Raw genomic sequence first — 19087 nt, forward strand, 5'->3', positions numbered from 1 at the left:
AAAACCAAATGTTTTTCTGAAAGTAAAGCATTGTCTTGAAAAATGTGTTACCTCTACTGCTGGTGTTGGAATACGCAGAGGAAGTAATTCAAAATACTTTGAACATAACTTTGGACAAAGTCTTAGATTGTATTGTACAACCAACACCTCATGAATAGCTTGAATACAGATTTCTCAAGTAGAAGTAGAATGTCTCTGAAAAATCATGTCTCATCTTAAATCACTTCCATGGAATCCTAAACAAATTCTGTGAAGACTTGAGTGTTGTACCTGAGAATACTGCAGTTGTCTTTAAGGGGGGTGGGGAGAGGGATTGCTTTATTGTCAGAGGGTTTGGAGGTTTATATGCTAAAAGCTTTTCCCTTTGTTTATTACAGAATGTTGCAGACCACATTCCTCAGTTGGTGCAAGGTGTCAGAGGGAGTCAAGCTCAGGCAGAAGACCTCAGTGCCCAGCTTGCTCTAATAAATTCCAGCCAGAACTTCCTTCAGGTGAAGTGACTGAATCCCTGTAGTAGAATCCATCAGAGCAAACAGTATTCTTTAGTGCTGGATGCTTTTATTTGTGATAAATGAGGCACAAACTGTTGACAGCCATGACAGAAGTTCATCCCTGACTGTAAGGCATAGCTAAGGAGAATTTAGGTTCTCAGTTGAGATGGCTGAAGTATGTTGAATCTGTGGAGAATGAAAACTGCCAAATTTAGGATAAAATTAACAAGAAAACAGAAATATATGGAGAAGAGACATTAATTTGAGTAGTACTTGCCTTCTGAGAAAGAAGTTAACGAAGAAGGTGGAGAGGATTCACCATCTTTCTAAGCAGAGGTCTGAATAGGTCAGATGCTTTTGTAACCTTTGTTAGTGAAGGTAGCAACAAGCTCCAGAATTCTTCACAAAGGAAAAGGAATATTACCGTGGTTTTTTAGATACTAGCCTGCATAAGTAAATGGGTTTGGACAAAATGCATAGTTTGACACCATGCTTCTTGAAAAATAGCTTTAAAAATAGAGAAAATATGAAATGTTGATAGGAAACGATTTGGTTTAGCATCAACATTACCAGAAACAAACAGAAGAAAAGCAATTCTCTCTGTAATGGCCTGATCACTATTTGACATCAGTTAGTCCTGCCTTAAATGTAGAATGGAAATGAACCATTTCATTGGTTGCTGTTAGCAGCTTCTTTATGGTCCCATGTAGGCAGAGTTATTGCAAACACTGCTTTCACTCTGAGCATTTTGCTGTATAATTCCATCTGGAGTCGTTAAAATGATTGGTCTCCCCTGTGGCTGTAGGATTCTACCATGGTGACAGGGAGAACTGGGAAAATATTTCAATTGTATTTACAGCAAATCCTGTGAAGAGTCATTTCTTTGACATAACTTTTTCTCAAAGAGAATTTTTTTGAGCTTTCAATGTATAGAATTTTGGCAGAGTTGAATATTTAGAAACATTGAGACAAATTTGCCATCTGTGCTACCTGGACCTGCTCATAGCACGTGGGTGCTGAATGGCAAAACCGCTTGTTTAAGTCTTTTTAAGTCATCTCTATGAGTGCTCAGAGGCCTAACACACGTTGGTAGCAATGGAGGAGTCATTACACTAGTAAAGCACAATGAGTTCAGCTGCAGAGGACACCACAACGTGGAATTATGGCAGGGTGCAGCAGGAATAAAATGCTGGGATCCAGAAGGTGCATGACTAAGGAGCACTAGAGTGCATGGAGCAGTTATTACAGAGAATCTAGAAACCTCCTGAGAGCATGAATGGAGGAAGCAGTTTGTTTATTGAATCCTAAGCCTTCTTTAAAGCAAATGTGCCCACTGCTTTTCTTTGAACAGCCTGGAAGTAAAATGGTGGCATCTGCCAAAGCTGCTGTGCCCACTGTGACTGATCAGGCAGCAGCAATGCAGCTAAGTCAGTGTGCCAAGAACCTGGCGACCAGCTTGGCTGAGTTACGAACGGCTTCGCAGAAGGTAGGTAACACTGGTTTCATGCAGCTAAAGCAAGCTGGCTGGGATGGTGCTTGTGGGCTCAGTCCTGCTGGGCACACTGTCTCTTCCACAAGGGAATGGCTCATGCTTAGGCAGGGTTCACTTCTCAGTGTTGGGGTTTTTTCACAGTTGGTTCAGACCCCCACGTGCCTTTGCTTTCCATGTCGTAACAGAAAGGGGAGAGAAGTGGCAACAAAACTGAAAAGCTTGTACTACCCTTTCCATACCAGAAAGAGAGGAGGAGGGTATACCCAGAGAAGCATAGCAAAGCTCTGAGCTGCTGTTACATCTGAAGGAGAGTGAGCCAAGTGGAGCATATCTCAAGCATCTGCCAAACTGGGGAGAACCCAGATGCAGCACTGCTCTGGCTGGTGTTCAAATTGTGAAGTGGAGAGATCATCTCTCAAAATTAGGGAAGCAGAGGCTATCTGTGTTTCATGGACAGATTTAGAAACTATGTATGGGTTAAAAAAATCCCCAAAATCATCAGTGCTATGTCTGTACTTCTCTGTGTACACTGAGGCCCAAAACAGGGATTGTAGCATATAGACAGCTACAACTGAGCTAAAATTTCCAGCTCCAGTACTGGTAATTCGGGGCCCCACATCAGGGTTCAGTGTGACTTCAGCCATGATGCACAGTTAGGCTCTTTGTCAAAGGTCAAGTCCAGACTGCAGCAGTTATTTTCTCAGTGCCTGGACTGCCTAGTCTGAAGGTATGTGTACACTAGTCAAGTACATCTCATTGCCCTGCTGGCACTTAACAGCCTGTTATTCTGTTCACAAGGTAAGAATACTGTGCAGGAGCTTGAAATCCATGACGCGTGACACTTCGTGCTTGCAATGACCTCTGAAGCCATGGTAGTGGCAACGTGGGAGGGGGAGGTTGTCTGAAGCATTTACTGTATCCAGTAGTGGCTTACAGCTGCTAACAGCAATATTGATCTGATTCCTGAATAGGCTCATGAAGCTTGTGGCCCGATGGAAATTGATTCTGCTCTGAATACAGTCCAGACACTCAAAAATGAACTGCAAGATGCGAAGATGGCAGCTGTGGACGGCCAGTTAAAACCTCTCCCAGGAGAAACTGTAATTGAGGAAGGATGTTCTTCATTTAAAAAGAAACAAAGTTAGCTGTTAAAAAATTTTAAGTACTAGAGGCAAAACAAGTCATGAGGTTTTGGATGATGATGCCGCCAATAGGATTGTATATTAATTCTCTTAAAAAGAATTAATATTCCTACTATACCAGAAGCATGTTCTGTAGCAGAATTACTCAGAGGAATGTAAAGCCTCTTCCTCTATTGCACAAATTACAGTTTAGTAGCAGAAATGTTTCTGTCTTTCCTTGTCAAAAAATCCCTTTCTTTTCACTACTGCCGTAGACCAGAACTCGATAGTTTTTAGTCCAGGTAGGCTTAGAAAGTGGAAAGCTTTATTTGGCAAAAACTTCTATCTACTCAGATAAAAGTATCGATTTCCATTGTTAATTATAAAACAGTTTTGCTGTTCATATTGCCCAATATGTTTATTTCACCCTGGACAGGGAAAACATGCTAGTCAGGTTTCAAAGAAACTGTGTGTGCATTTGGTTGTTGAGGTTAAAAGGTTTTGTGGAAAGAGGACTTGTTTTAGTAGTGTTCCCAAAAAATTTTGGTTTAGTTGGGTTTGCAAATTCTTATTTTAATTTTTCACAGCTGGAGAAATGCGCTCAGGACCTGGGAAGTACATCCAAAGCAGTCGGTTCCTCCATGGCCCAGTTGTTAACTTGTGCTGCTCAAGGCAATGAGCACTACACAGGTAGTGTTTTATTCATTAAGTCTGCAAAAATCCTGCTTTCTGTGAAATGCTCAATAGAAGGTTTTCTTTTCAGAAACTACTTAAATCAAGGAATTACTACCCTTTTTGTGATGCCAATAGTAAATTTTGGCGAGTTACTAGGACTTGCTAGCAGGAATAATACGCTTCATAAAAGAACAGTGTTGCCATCTGCTGTGTGTCTATAATGAGAATAGACACCTGTTGTTTTTGTAAGTATATGCCACTGACATTAGGCAAAGGACAGAACTAAAAGGTAATGCAGTGTAAAGGTCAGCACCGCTGGAAATATTGCCATGTCCTTTCAGAAGGTGAGAATGGTCTTTGGGTATCCTTTTGAAGCACAGGATGCAAACATACTAAGGATAGCTTGGTGACATTTAAAACTGCATCCTCACTGGATGTTACCAGTCTACACGTAGAATGCAATTCGCATCTCTCGCTTGTTGATCGTGTTTGCACAGATTGAGCTAAAGCCAACATCAAGTGTGGACACACAGGCTCTGCAATTTGTTTTCGTGGCTGTGTTTTTGAAAAAAGCCAAACCTACTTAAGTAAGGGAAAAGCTTCTTGCAGGGGTGGGGGGGGGGCTTGCTCATCGATGGTAAAATGTTCTGTCTACTTCTGTAAGAAACGAAATCTACTGATGGAAATGCTCATGTAGGTGTTTTTAGATCTTACTGATGAAACACATGATGGCAGTTACCACTTCATTGGATATGATTGTGTCGGGGTATATGACCTACAGGTGTTTTGATTTGAAGCAGTTGGATTTGCATTAACATTGTTGGTGTTTCTATCATGTAGTGATGTAGAAGTTGGCACTGGGTATGTGGCGCAGAAATACAGATATTTACAGCTGATAGCAAGTAATCAAATCTAGTAGCTCCCTTAACATCAAGTCAGAAGAGCAGTTTGATTGCAAGTCCTGCAAAAAGCAGAGTTCCTTTTTAGTGCTCATATTGCCATTTTGTGTCTCATACCATCTTGTTTCGAAACAAACTGTTGGTGTTCAAGCAAGCGTGAGTTTTCAGGTCTTATGATAATCGGATGTTTCTCAGTGATAAAAAATCTTCACAGCTTACATTGGCTATTTAATAATTCCCTCTTGTCTGCAACTGTCAGAGTTTCTTTTCACTTAGTACTGAAAGTCATTGTAGAGGATGAAAGCAGCACCAAACTGAAAGCAAACAATCAGACCTTTTTATTTTCTGGTGCTGTGATAAATTCAGTCAAACTTAGAAAATGCTTATTGCAGCTCTTAATAAAGGAAACAATAACATATGGGTATATTTGCTGGAATTTCCTTTAAGTTAAGAATTCAGAAAGCTCATTATGTTTTGTCAAGTGGAAAGGTTGTAACTGCAACATAAGCAGTCTATTTCTCTGCCTAGCTTGGCTTTACTTTGGTATATAATGCACTTGCTTTTCTCTTCCCCCCTCTCAAGCTTGTCAGTGTCTCTGTGTGCAGCATCACTGCCCCCCAGCATGTAAACTGCACCACACAGCTTGGTGTCATCAGTAGACTTTCTAAGGGTGGACTCAATCCCACTGTCCACATCACCGACGATAATGTTAAACAGTGCTGGTCCCAATATTTACCCCTGAGGAATGCTGCTTGTCACTGATCCCCATGGAATCCATATAGGGTTTCCCTAAGGGACAAGATAAATCTCATAAAAAGAATAGGACTATTATTCATAGGGTGCTATGCCTTCACACTGGAGTGTCCTGTAATGTTGGTGAGACAGACTGCAGAATCTAATTTCATGACATTGTCTGTGACTTCTTTATTCTCACATGCTTATACTCAGGGTGATCCTGTGCTATATCAAGTTGTATCATTCCTAAATGATCACTACATTTTTTTAATTGCTTGAGCTTAAGCTATTGCTGTGTTTATTCTCAAAAAAAATCCAAATTTGCATTTTTCAGAAGCAGTAGGGATGCTGTGGTTCTGAAGTCCTATATACCATTTCTGCAGACAATCCCTCCCTGCCATGGCTCAGAGTATGGGTTTTTGCTCATTTCCAGGCTTTGGATTTTCTTCTTTTCCAATGGTTCACTAAGCTTTAGTCAGTGATGTAGAGCTGAGTCCAGAACATGGTGTTTGGGGTATAATATTTACGTTACAGCTTCACTACAGGCATTTCTCTAGGCCAGTAGTGTAGTATATTTCAAATGTGTTCACATTTGAAGATGTTCTTTTAAACTACGTTTGCAGTGTTAATTGCACTGGTGGTTACCTGCAAATTCTTCTGTCACAGAATACAAAGATGGTCTTTAAGGGTGCTAACAGAATTGAAAATCTGAATTTAGGAGTTGCTGCCAGAGAAACTGCACAGGCTTTGAAGACTTTGGCTCAAGCAGCACGAGGGGTTGCGGCATCTACTACCGACCCTGTGGCAGCACACGCAATGCTGGATTCAGCAAGGGACGTCATGGAAGGCTCTGCTATGCTTATCCAGGAGGCGAAGCAGGCCCTGGCTGCCCCGGGGGATACAGACAGTCAGCAGAGACTAGCCCAGGTAAGTTGTGACTCAAGCCCCTCCATGAATTATCAAACACCCAGTGAAAGTATTTGGAATGCAGCATTAAATAATGAGAGGGAACAGAACAACAGAAAATAAGACTGCAAGGAATGTTAGCTTTCTGTTCCTTACAGCAGCTCTCAGACAGTAATGTCATGCCTACGTGAAACAGTGCAGGTAGTGGGAAGCATGTCATCTTCTAGAAAAAGAAACAGCTTTTACCCACAACGTATTTAAGGAGGCTGTCTGGCTGCAGAGTGTTTAGTCATCGTTGTCAAATGAGAGATCTATATTTGCATTACATTCAAAAAGTAAAAACATTAATTCTACACAGGTGGCCTGTGCTTGCGAAGACTTTCAGTAAAAGCTTCCTTTTTACCCATTTGAGAAGTTCTGTATTGTAAATAATGTTTTATTGAGGAGAGGTTTTTTTCAGTCAGGACTTTGTCTGAAAAAGGTAGCATGCAAAGGATTTCTGTCACTAGTATTAGCATTCCCTTATCTTCAGTGTTTCAGCCTTTATCCCAGGTGCCAGAAGCAGATCTGCCTTGTCCACACTATCCCATCAAATGGGTGAGCATAAATGATGACTGCTGCTAGACTGCAGGTGAGCAAACCCACAAAGTCACAAACTTCAAATTGTTAGAGTCAGAATGTAGGAACTGCTGGCTATAGAATATGCCTCCTATTGGATAATTGACCACTTAAGCCTTTGTTAGTGTGGATGTGTTTACGTATATGTTGCAGGTGGCAAAAGCAGTGTCTCACTCATTGAACAACTGTGTGAATTGTTTGCCGGGACAAAAGGATGTGGATGTGGCTTTGAAGAGTATCGGGGAATCTAGCAAGAAGCTCCTTGTTGATTCAGTAAGATGTCTTTTAACATTGAAATACATTTCAGAGAGTTGAAAAGCAAATCTGGTTTATCCTTGTGTGAAACTATTATTTAGTAAATGTCTTCTCAGTATAATTCATAAGTTTTGAGTTGACGCAACTTTTTAAGTAGCTGCTACTTTGGCTGAAATGCTCCTTCTCTGGTTTCTGGGAGAGGTGCAATGTATCTGTGACTTCTGAAGGTAATGTTAAAGTTGCTGTCATGGATGACCTCTGTAGTTCATGTTTTCTGTTTTTAAATGCCAACTGTGACTTAAGATTTTGAACAATATGAAAACAAGGAAATTATAATCAGTCTGCTGCCTGAAAGTGATCAGTTTAAAGGTGGATTGTGGTCAGTCGAAATGTTTGGTGCACCTACGGTTGTTTTGTGCAAGGAAGAGAAGCGTTACATTTCTGTTTAACTGTATCCATGTAAAAAAAACCCCAAACAACCTTTTGTGCACTGGTAAGTTGCTGGAAAGGTTATATAATTTGAACAAGAGTGATCTTGTTACCCTGCGAATGAAGGAGGAATTGTATATCGATATGTATGTGCAATGGCTTTTGGGAAAACGAGGTCAGGAGTTTAGAATCATTGTGAAGAGCTGCCAATACAAGAACTGCATTCCCAAAATCTTGTTTGTCAAAGCAGATGATGAGTTGGAGACCAGAATTCTCCAACTTTTTCCTTTTGATTTCCTCTGTCTGAATTTTGTAGTCGATCTGTAAAATAGCTATCATAGTCTTTGTCCCTCAAAAGGCTTACATACTTGGCTGGTACTTGAAAGAAACAGTGGGACTAAGGTCATTGTATAGATTTCTGATTGATAGTTGGACTATTTTGCATACAGAATCTGAATTGCAAGCCAGTCCAGCTGCAGTATTGTGGTCTAACTTGTGTGAAAGCTCAGCACTGTATTGCATTAGTGTTCTGGAATTGTGGCGAATTTAGCAGTCAGGAAGGACTAGCGTGACATGACAGACAATAAAATATGGCATTTGGTCCCTTACAGCTGCCTCCAAGTTCCAAGTCATTTCAAGAAGCTCAGAGTGAACTGAACCAGGCAGCAGCAGACCTGAATCAGTCAGCAGGAGAAGTCGTCCATGCTACACGGGGCCAAAGCGGGGAACTGGCTGCAGCCTCTGGGAAATTCAGTGATGATTTTGATGAATTTCTTGATGCTGGTATTGAAATGGCTGGCCAAGCACAAGTAAGCTTTTTTAATCTTGCTACTTGGGAGCAAGGTTTATCTTGGGTGTAGTATCTTCCAGTACAGTATCTTCATTATCTACTATTACAGTACAGTGTGCCAGTGTGAGCCTATCCAAACATGACAGGTGATATCTGTTATGTAGCAGTCACCTGTAAATGGTTGTCTGGTGTGAAGTCAACTCAGTATTTTTGGTTTACTTGGTATACCAGTGTTTGTTCTTGTGCCCAGTAGTCAGAAATACGACTTCATACTCCTCTGTCTAGTTTGGACTGTTAACTAATTTGAGCAGCGAAAGCAGCGAAGCGCACTGAATCTCTCAAAGCTTATGGAAAGGGTTGCCTCCAGTTTGGGATAGCTACTGTGGAGCATAATTTATGTGAATCTGGTTCAAAATTTGGTCTATTTTCTCTGCTAATTTTGAAACGGTTTAAGTAGAGGGAGGAAAAGATACATTTAAAATCAGACTTTATGTTACTCTGTAGCAGGTGCTGCTGTGGACCTGCTACAGAGTGGAGCGAGCGTTTGAAGGTGACTGGCTAAAATGCCACGGATCTGACAACAAGCTCTTGGACTTGTGTTTAGCAATTTAAAATCTGTCAGAGTTCTATTCCAATTGTCTCAGTAACAGTGAGGAATGTTGTCTCATATTGCCTAGTGTATTCCTAGTAGTCTAGGTGCTCATTTGAAGTAGGAGATAATCTCCTTCATTTTATCTTACTGTTTTGAGGTGTACAGAATTACACTAGTTGGTCATTTGGAGATGATGTAGCATAACAAACGTTAGCACATAGAAAAGGGTCACGTACCAAGAGGACTACTATAACTTGAAGAAAAAATGATCTTCAGACTGTTTTGCCCTAGTTAGCAGGAACTTGCAAGCCTAAGAAATGATGGGCAAGAGAAAACCAGTCAGAAAGTATAGAACATGCTAGGCCTTGAAAGTCATTTATGAAGTGTCTGTGTAGAGCAGATGGTTTGTAGATAGGGCTGAGTAGAGACAGTAAGTAGCTGCTGATTGTTCTTTGTAAGAACTTAATGATTCCAGTTTCTGATTCACGAAGCAAGTTAGGCACCGAGTATCTCTGAAACCGACTAGGTACTTGACTACTTTTTTAGCCACAGGCCTCACTGACTTTTAGAATATTATATTTGAGGCAATTCAGTGAAGGCAAAGATAGAAATGATACTGCAGATGGCTATTTGAGAAGAGAATTCCATCCGCTCATGACCTTGTGACCCTTGCAGATTTGCTTACCCTGCTGACACCAGGGGATGCTAAGCATCTGAGTAATGGGTGATCTTTCAACAATCAATGCCAAAAGATTTCAATGACTTCTGGCTGCAACTAGTTATTTGGCCTGAACAGAAACAATGCCTGGCCTTTCAGATGCCCAGTAAAACCTTGGAGTAGGGAGGAAGCAGTATGTAAATACAGAGTAAAAAGTAGTCACATCAGCTGAACACTACCTCTTCAGTATATAAAATCCTGAACAGACTTTTGGAAATACAGTACTTCTTACCCTTGACATACGGTTCTAGTCACAACTGTTAGCTGTGATGATGCAGTACTTCCCTGTAATTTCACATATATGCAGGTTTTTCTCTTCAAGCAATGGCTCAAAATAAGTAATAGAACATCCAAGTCAGGATGTTTATCAAAGCAGGCTTATAGAAATGTATTTTCTTGGGATAGAGGACTTCTCTGGCGGGATCTTTCTGTGTGAGTAATCCAAGTTAGATGCTAGAGAGCCTGTCAGTTAGCAGAGGATGCTAGAATACAGAGCATGTACACTGTGGGAATAATGTGGATCAGTTGTGCCAGGCAGAGACGTGTGAGAGTCTTGATAACAAAAGCATTGTTCAACAAGTGGTAAAGTTTCCCCATTGCTCATTCATGAATACAGTCATTGTTAGAAACCAAGCTAATTGCTATATGGGTTTGTTTCTGCGTTATCTAAGTGAATCTAGAGGCACCTGTCCAGTGAACAGAGGCTTTGGTCCATGTCCTTCTCTGGACTATGGTCCCTTGCATGCCAGGGCTTTTGTGTGGATAAACAATTTAGCACACTGTCTTGATTGAAAATTCTGCAATTACTGTTAATGCTGCTGTGGCTTTCCAGACTAAAGAGGACCAGATTCAAGTAATAGGTAACCTCAAGAGCATCTCTATGGCTTCCAGCAAGCTGCTACTAGCTGCAAAGTCTCTGTCTGTGGATCCTGGAGCTCCAAATGCCAAGAACCTTTTAGCAGCAGCAGCAAGGTAAGGATCTGTCGCTTGCTTTAGGTTTTCTTAAGACATTTGCTTTTTTGTGTGGTATTTAAAATGTGCTTATATTTTCCTCTGCTCCTGAAAGTTAACTGAGTGGTTGGAACCTGCAGTTCTATTTTAAGCAAAGGTTAGAGGAAAGCTGCTTATTTTGCATTAGTTCTTTAACCAACATACATTACTAACTTTGGTGGAAACAAGAACGAGCGGTTTAAGAGCTCGCCTAGGTTTGGAAAGGGACTAATGTGTTTTACCTGCTGTTTTTCTTACCATCTGTATTGTGACAAGTAGGTAGGTAACAGTAAGTCACTCAATCCCCAACAAAGAAAATGTTGAGTTATGTTCTGAAATAGAGTACCCTTTAAAATCACATTGGGGCTGGCTACCTGTCTCTAACAGCGTGTCTGATCAAGAGCAATTGAAAGGCTTAAATGCTACGCTTATTTGGTTGAAGATACTCTTAACTTGAAGGATTCTGTAAACCACAACCTGAATTTAATCTCATGGACCCTGTTTCTCAGACGCAGTGCCCAGTGTTTACATGAAAAGCAACACTGCAATTTGGCATCTGGCTGGATAATCACCTCTCATTTACTTTGTCAAATCCTTCAAAATTTTTATTTTTCAAATTAACTTATTTTTATTTCTAAGTTTGTAAATGGAACATTCACATATCAAACTGGAAAGGGGCTGCTGAAGGACGGATAGACATCACAGCTAGAAATGTGATCGTGAAATCTAGATAAATGTCTGAGGTTATGTGGACTTCACTTAGAATATGGTCTTCCAACATTTTCCCAGTGAGGAAGTAAGTTAAGACCATTACTTCCTTGAGGATAGTATAGTTGATGTTTGTCCCGGACCTTGGAATCATCCCTTTCTAAGAGCAATAACTATATTTGGGGGGGGGGGGGGGGGGGGGAATGCGCTCCTTTACTAAAGGACTTGTTAAAGAAGTTATGCTACTTGATCATGTTTGTTTAAAAAAGAACATATTGCGACATCCATCATATCTCCATGGAAATACATAGCTTTTAAGAACATTGTAGACAATCAGAAGCACACAGCTTAAAAATAAAGGAGTTGCATGAGGTTTTGTTACTGCCCCAACATGAGAGCAGTATGGATTTCTGCTTTAGGCTTGGAGCATAAAGGAAGTTAGTATCCCCAGCGAAGCCCTGCTGGTTGTTAGTTTTCACCAGGCTGATATTCCTTCTGCAGAAGCACACAGGAAAAACAAAACCAAAACAAACCCTAATGACAACAGCATGCACGCATACCCACCCTTGGAAAAAAGGGAAAACGAGCCATGTAGCCTTTAGATATTCTGGTTTGTCACGCTATTAGCGTGAGCACCTATGTCTATATGAATAAAACATTATGTAGACATCAGATAACCATGAAAAGTGAATAGTGTTGATTCCCAGCTTGCTAAGGAACTGCAGGACTGCAACAGCGGTTCAGTTCTCTGTAGGAATGTAGATATGCTGTATTTGATGGAAACAAAGGTGCCTTTTAGAGTCTCCTAGCAGTTGTGTTCCTCTCTGGAGCTGGAAGGGGCCACCTTCACGGTTTTACTGCTTCCAATTAGTTTTAATAATAAGATTTGTAAATTGGATGTATTCCTGGGTACAGGTACCCGATGGCTTGTTCACAAGACCACATTGCATCCTGCACAAAGCTTGACCATTCTAGTCTTTTACCAAGTTGTGCATTTTGTCTTGTAATCCCTGATATTCTTTGAGTCAATATCCACCATCTCTCCCTTAGACCAGCAGTGGGCAAGATATTTTTACATAAAGTTTCTCTGGAACTGAACAAAGAACCTTCCATTTTTGCCATCTATTCATATGTCTGTATGCAGTGACATTTTTCTGATGCACAGAAGTCACTGTTAGGGAGGTAGAGAATCCATCGTTTGTATCGATGTTACTAGTGGTAGAAAACAATCTTTGATTAATAACAATGAATGGCATTATACTTCTTCCCACAAAGCATCATCTTTTAGAAGCCATGTTCCTGAGTGGTTAAACATTAGTCTAGAATCAATGTAGGTGTAATGGGTGTAGGTCAATATCACAGCATTCATGGGAAACACAAATAGTGATTATATTGTGCCAGATTCAGCCTGTGTTCTAGAGCACCAGAACTATGAACTCGTGTAGAAAAGTAATGCAAAAATATCTTGTTTCCTGTGGATCTAAACCTAAGTGAGCCGATGTGTGCTGACCGAGAGAATATCACTGATTAGTTAGAGGGGATAAAGCAACTTGATAACAGACTGTAGAAATACACAGCAGGGTGATGTGTGTGCGTAATACGGTACATCAGACAAGACAGAAGATTGTGCTAGCAAAGAGTATAGAATATAACTTCACATTCAAACACTTTTTGACATACCAGCTACTTTTTCCTGTCTCTTCAGACTTCTAGGGTGGTAGCTGAGAAATGCTGTTTATCACGGGCCTGATATTAAATACCTCTTATGAACTGAGCTGTGTCACTGTACCAGTGCAGCACATTGGCCTTGGCCCACTGCCATGTGGTGCTTTGCATCTTCTTAAAGATGTTTTCTCAGAGGTGCCACCAGCTCTGCTCCAGGGCTCGGCCGCGTCCTGCAGCGGGTCTGTGGGAGCCATCTGCAGCCAGTTGTGCTGAGCATGGGGCACAGTGTGGCCTCTTCTCAGTAAGGCCACCACTGCAGCCAAAACCTTCTCACAGACAGCCAATGCACTTGCTGCTGAGAGCTGAAGTTTCTGTTTCTTCTAGGCTAACCTTCTCAGTTGGTCTCACCAAAGGGATGCATTTTAAGGTGTGGATAACTAACAAATGCTTTAGTGATAATATTTTTGCTCCTATGAAGCTTGTTAAAGAAGAGGTTTCTAGCTGAACAGGTTAGCACACGGTTAATCTCCAAACACTGAAAAAAGGAAATTGGAACTTAAAAGGTTTAAGTCTCTATGCAGCATGTGGTTAATGAAACAAATGTTTTAATAAGAGGAATAGTTTAACATCAAAGAATGCCTTTTCTCCTTCTAATCTCCCTAGAGCTGTGACTGAGAGTATAAACCAGCTCATCACACTGTGCACCCAGCAAGCTCCCGGGCAGAAGGAATGTGATAATGCACTCAGAGAACTGGAGGTATTACTAGATTTCAAAAGTCTTTATGAATAAAGAGGGGCCCCAAATGTTTGTTTCTTTCGCCCAATTGGTTGCCATTACTGTCTTTTCACTTGGTATCTGTGGCAGGGGTTTTAGTTGCATGCGAGGTAAGTGTGGAACCTCTGTGAACATCTTGTAGTTTTAGCTGGAATGAAATTTGCTGCCTTGTCCCCATCTCGTCTCCTCTGCCCCTCAAAAGGTACAGTTCAGTCCATATTATTTATACTTACTGTGAAAAAAGCAGGAATTGTGACAAGATGCACGTTACCACAACTGGCAGCGCACCAGAGGGAGCCACAGTATGTAGATTTCTCTGCTTATAGAATGTTGTTACCGACATCTCACTTGGGGATGACATTTATCATCCTTTATCTTGTCTCTCCCTACTGTTTCTTAGCATAGATTTTTTTATGGCTTGTATCTGCTTTGTAACAGCCAAGCCAATATGACGTGTGTCAATACAGGCTTGGCACAGCAAATGTCTGAGTCCTGAGTGAAACAGCCAGCTAAACAGTGGGTATCAGGTCAGTTGAGAGAGCTAAACCTAAGGCTGCACACTGATCACAGAGACAGCTGCCCACAACAGTAGGAAATAGCATCTTTTTAGACATGCTAAATACATGTTTGCTGTCAAGGTCATCACCAAGGGGTCTGTGTCAAGATGCGTTGTGTGGATTGTGAGCAGAGCATGAGAAGGGTAGAAGGGAGATCTGTGGCATCTCAAACTTCAGGAAACAGTTGCCTGAGAGGGACAGTTAGTGAGAAAAGCCTGGGTGTGTGAAATTAGATCCATTTCTAAGAAAAGAGAAACTGATGCAAAACCACATGGTCCCAAAACCTGGGCCAGATTCTAAGTGACTTAAAAAATGTATCGCGTGTTGGGTACAGCATCGTTGGTAATCTTAACTTCAAGTTTCACTTTTATAGCAATTAAATTCTCACGTCTTCTCTTCATTTCCCAAATTTGTTGCCTACTATTCCTAGTCTCCTCAAGACCCTTTTAAAAGCATGAAAAAAAAAATAGCTTCTGTAAGAGTGCATCTGAGCTTGGATTTGATAGACTACCCATATGCTTTGTAGGTTTCTTCTGGAAAACTCTGTTTATAGAGGACCTTGCCATATGATCTCTGGTGAGATAGCTAAACTTGCCCAGAATTTCAGCTCAAAGGATTACCAGAAGTGTTCTAGAAATAGCAAATACGTGTCAGCAGGAAACTGTGCTGGCTTGTATTCTGCTGTGCTGTTTCCTTGCATTCCAAGGGCTTCTGTCTCCATAGTTGTGCAAATACAGCAGGAACATTGTTTGCTGTCTAAGTTGTTGTCTCAAGATGGAGCATATGAATGGAGAGTTGCTGTGATGCCTGTGAAAACTCAGAGATGAGGCAACTGGGAACTGTTTTCTAAATGTTGCTCCTTCCTCACATCATCTTATGACAGTCTAGTTGCTGTAAGTCTTTAATTTAGACTATAGCTTTTCAAAAGCAATAGCTGACCCATTAAAAATATTGTAGCCGTATCTTAGCATTAGGAGTTTAGTTATTACAACAGTCAAAGGGTTGAAAGTGACATGTAGATTTCCTTGGGGTGGAAGGGAGACATCAGATAAAGGTGCTGGAGTATTTCCACAGTTAGCGATTGCACCATGATCAAAAAGATTAAGTCTTTTCTACCTGATATCGGCAGAAAATAGCATTCATCTGAACTTGGAAAAAGGTATATTGGACATTTGTTTGCTACACAAGTCAATTACCCTGCTGCTTCTGACGGCTTTTTACAAGTGTTGTTTTATATTTTTATATATATATATATATGCATTGAATCTTATCAACAAATGTGTGACTGACTTTCACATTGTTATTTCCAGGAATCAGAATCACCTCAGAAAAAGAAATTAAACACAACTCATATGTGTAGTTCTCTGGCAGAGGGGAGCTGTGTTGGTGGAATTTGTTGACAATAGTAAGAGGCCAGGCAGGCGGTTGAGTCGCAGTTAGTTTAATAGCCCTTTGTCTCTAGGCAGTGCTGAAGAAATGGTAGCTCTTTTTCCTTATCACTCTTGTAAGTCTGTTCATGAAATTCCAAATAGTAGCAAAAGCAAGTATTAGCCTGACAACTGACAGAAAAGCAGCTTATTCCTGTCAGCCAGGCATCACTCGCTGTAAATCATTTCTCACAAAGACAAGGTAAACCACGTGAGCCTTTACTTCCACCAGAGTCACAGTCCAGAAATGCAGAGCTACTGTAGTTCATGTTGTGTAGGGTGACATTTAATGTGTAGCACATTTCTCTGTATGCAAGCCCTCGGCGAGCATGTAGTGTTGCATGCTTGCTGGTGACAAAGTTGAAAGACAACACTGGATAGTTGTGATGTTCTGTGGTGTTTGTGGGTCATTATTTCAGACTCCATGAATAATCAAAGCAATCTTGTTATTTCAGACAGTTAAGGGAATGCTGGATAACCCCAATGAACCTGTGAGCGATCTCTCATATTTTGATTGTATTGAAGGTGTAATGGAAAACTCAAAGGTAATTTCTTTTTCTCACCCCTGCACCAATTGCAGAGAGCATTTTGGTTATCAGCAGCTTATATATGCCTATCAAACATGTTAGAAACAGCACAGTGTTTGTAGCTAAAATGCATTCTGCTTCCTTGATAAAACCCAGCCTGAGATAGGCGTCGTGAAGGCAATTTCAGGGTTTGGTTGTTCAGAAACCAGACAACTTCAGTAAGAAATTTGTAATCAACCAATAGGCAATGCTGTTAAAGTTTCCACTTCTCTCCCTTTCTGTCCTGTGCATTAGACAGCGAGCCACGCTTTCAGGGTATGTTTTGACCTTGGCTGCATTGGAACAGTCCAAAGCCTAAATGGGAGGCTTGGCAATGAAATATCATCGTACAGTTCTGCACAAAACAGCTTAAGAAGTGTCTGAGTGCTCCAGATATTCTGGCACATCAGAGAATCTGTGTGAAATCTCCAAAGTTATTTTTGAATGTAGCATGCTTTACGTGTTCCTTCGAAGCTTTGATTTTGGTGCCTTTGGTATTTGATGTGTTGAAGTTGTCCTCAGATCCTTCCTTCTCAAACAGAGAGCGCCTAACAGATGTGTGTGTCAGCTCGCGTCTGAAGCTCTACTGCAGTCAGATCTTATTTTGAATTTTAAAGGGAAATAAACTGGATCCAGTGGGAGACACTGTGGGAATCGATGAGTGTTCTGACGTTGCGCTGGTTCCAGCAGACTAGATGCATTTTCATCTCCGTTGAGTTTTAGTGCGTTAGGGGGCAACGAACATCCCAGGTGTGTCGACAGCAGCAGCGGGATGGGTCAGGGTGTTCCACGGTCCATGACACGTACCTATCGCCAGGCTAGCTGCAGTGACTGTGGGATGGCAGTAAAATTAATGAGGGTTAATTGTTATCGTTGTAGTAATTTGAGCTATAATAGTGTTTATGTTCGGCACTGTCAATCCAGTATTGATTTGCATGCCTTATCCCTTACGTCATACAGAGAATCATGTTGTTAAGGAGCAAATATATCTGGAAGCGAAGTCCAAGAGGTTTGGGAGCCAGAACTGGCTCAAGGGCAGGAATCACTTTTGCCTTTCAGTGGTAGGGAAGCACATCAGGAAGGTAACTTTGTCTTTTAATTTCTGAGGTTCTCGGAGAATCAATGGCAGGTATTTCCCAGAATGCAAAAACTGGGGATCTTCTAGTCTTCGGAGAATGCGTTGGAGTTGCATCCAAGGCGCTTTGTGGCCTCACAGAGGCAGCAGCTCAGGTAAGCTCCTAAAGTCTGTAAACCAATACTTGGTTTTATTTTTGTTTTAAAGGTTTTGTGGGTATGTAAATCTGAGACTGGCTTTCTTGTGGGCAAAGGCATTAGTAGGAATTAGACCTCGTACTGATGCACTCTGTGTAGGTCTGCAGGAATTGTGCATACGCTGCTGTACGTCGCAGAAGCAGCAGAGTGCCGTAGCATATACATATTTTATAAGGAAGGCAACAACTTCAAGGAGGAAACTTTCCTGATGATAAAGCTAAGATCAGAGCTGCAGCGTATGGAATTCATGTTTGCAGCTTAAGTTTTGAATTGTTTCACAGTAAGAGTGAAGAGCTGCAGTTAAAATTAACAAGGTGGATCTAGTTTGTAAAAAAATTACAAAGGAGGACTACTAATTTCAGCCTGTTTCAACATAACAGAAATCCTGAAGCCAATGCAGCAAAACAGTCTGGAACTGGTCGCTGTGGTGGTGTTTAAGTGATAAATGAGCTGAATTTTAGCCACCTCAGCAAAGGATTTGGCAGTGGGGGATCGTGCTGCACATCTGGAAATCGCTTCTTGATTTCCTCCAATATCCGCTGTCTCAGTAAGGGCTTAACCTTCTCTGCATCTAACCCTGTGCTGCCTTACGGGCATATTATCAGGGTGGCAGATAATCATTTGCATAATGGAAATTCATCAAGAAAGGATCAAATACAATTCCGACAATTCAGGCAGTTCCTCGTTGTCGAGAGGCATGAAGCTCTTATTTAATTGAGAAAGAGTAGGGTCGGCAATCAGACATCTTGACATCCGACACCAGTAGCTACAGACTCAATGGGTCCTACAGCGAGCAGGAGTACATTTGCCATCAATTAATTTCCTACTTGGACAAAATGGACAAAACCCCTTACCAGCTCCATGTGTGACTACTGCAGTAAACACTTTGCTGATGCTTGTGACTATTAAAATTCTTTTCAGTAGCAATGCAAGGGAAAAATCATGTTTTCAGGGATACCAGCTGCTTAAACAGCAGAGAGGTTTGTTTTGACTTAATAAATTTCCTAAGGGTAATTTCTGTCATTTTTTTAGAGGTTTTTTGAGATTTGTTCAAAAAGAAAAAAGGTACTTAACAGTATGCTTTCTGGGCACCACGTGCTAAGACACAGGGCAAGCTTATCAAAGAACCAAGAGAGATTTAACATTTATTCTGATGATTGTTTATTTTTCCTTTTCTCGTTTCTAGGCGGCTTACCTTGTTGGCATCTCAGATCCAAACAGTCAGGCTGGTCAGCAAGGTCTGGTTGACCCAATCCAATTTGCCAGAGCAAATCAAGCAATCCAGATGGCTTGCCAGAACTTGGTAGATCCAGCAAGCAGCCCATCGCAGGTGATTCCAGAGGATTGCAGCGAGGCCATTGTGGTTACGAGATGTGTCTTCGCTTTATTTGTGGCCAAGCGAAGGA

At 41.2% G+C, this 19087-nt stretch overlaps 1 protein-coding gene across 1 annotated transcript in view; it reads left to right on the plus strand.

The window, feature by feature from the left end:
- Positions 1-19087, plus strand: part of TLN2 (talin 2) — a 165012-nt gene that overhangs the window by 94956 nt on the left and 50969 nt on the right. Inside the window, exons 23-34 of the mRNA XM_084268340.1 lie at positions 378-491; positions 1843-1977; positions 2955-3083; positions 3692-3794; positions 6132-6340; positions 7091-7210; positions 8233-8430; positions 10554-10693; positions 13748-13841; positions 16299-16388; positions 17517-17639; positions 18868-19011. Of these exons, the coding sequence (XP_084124466.1) occupies positions 378-491; positions 1843-1977; positions 2955-3083; positions 3692-3794; positions 6132-6340; positions 7091-7210; positions 8233-8430; positions 10554-10693; positions 13748-13841; positions 16299-16388; positions 17517-17639; positions 18868-19011 (1599 nt within the window). The remainder of the gene's footprint in view (positions 1-377; positions 492-1842; positions 1978-2954; positions 3084-3691; positions 3795-6131; positions 6341-7090; positions 7211-8232; positions 8431-10553; positions 10694-13747; positions 13842-16298; positions 16389-17516; positions 17640-18867; positions 19012-19087) is intronic.

The sequence above is a fragment of the Gallinula chloropus genome, assembly GCF_964237585.1.
Source record: "Gallinula chloropus genome assembly, chromosome: 9".
Lineage (NCBI taxonomy): Eukaryota > Metazoa > Chordata > Aves > Gruiformes > Rallidae > Gallinula > Gallinula chloropus.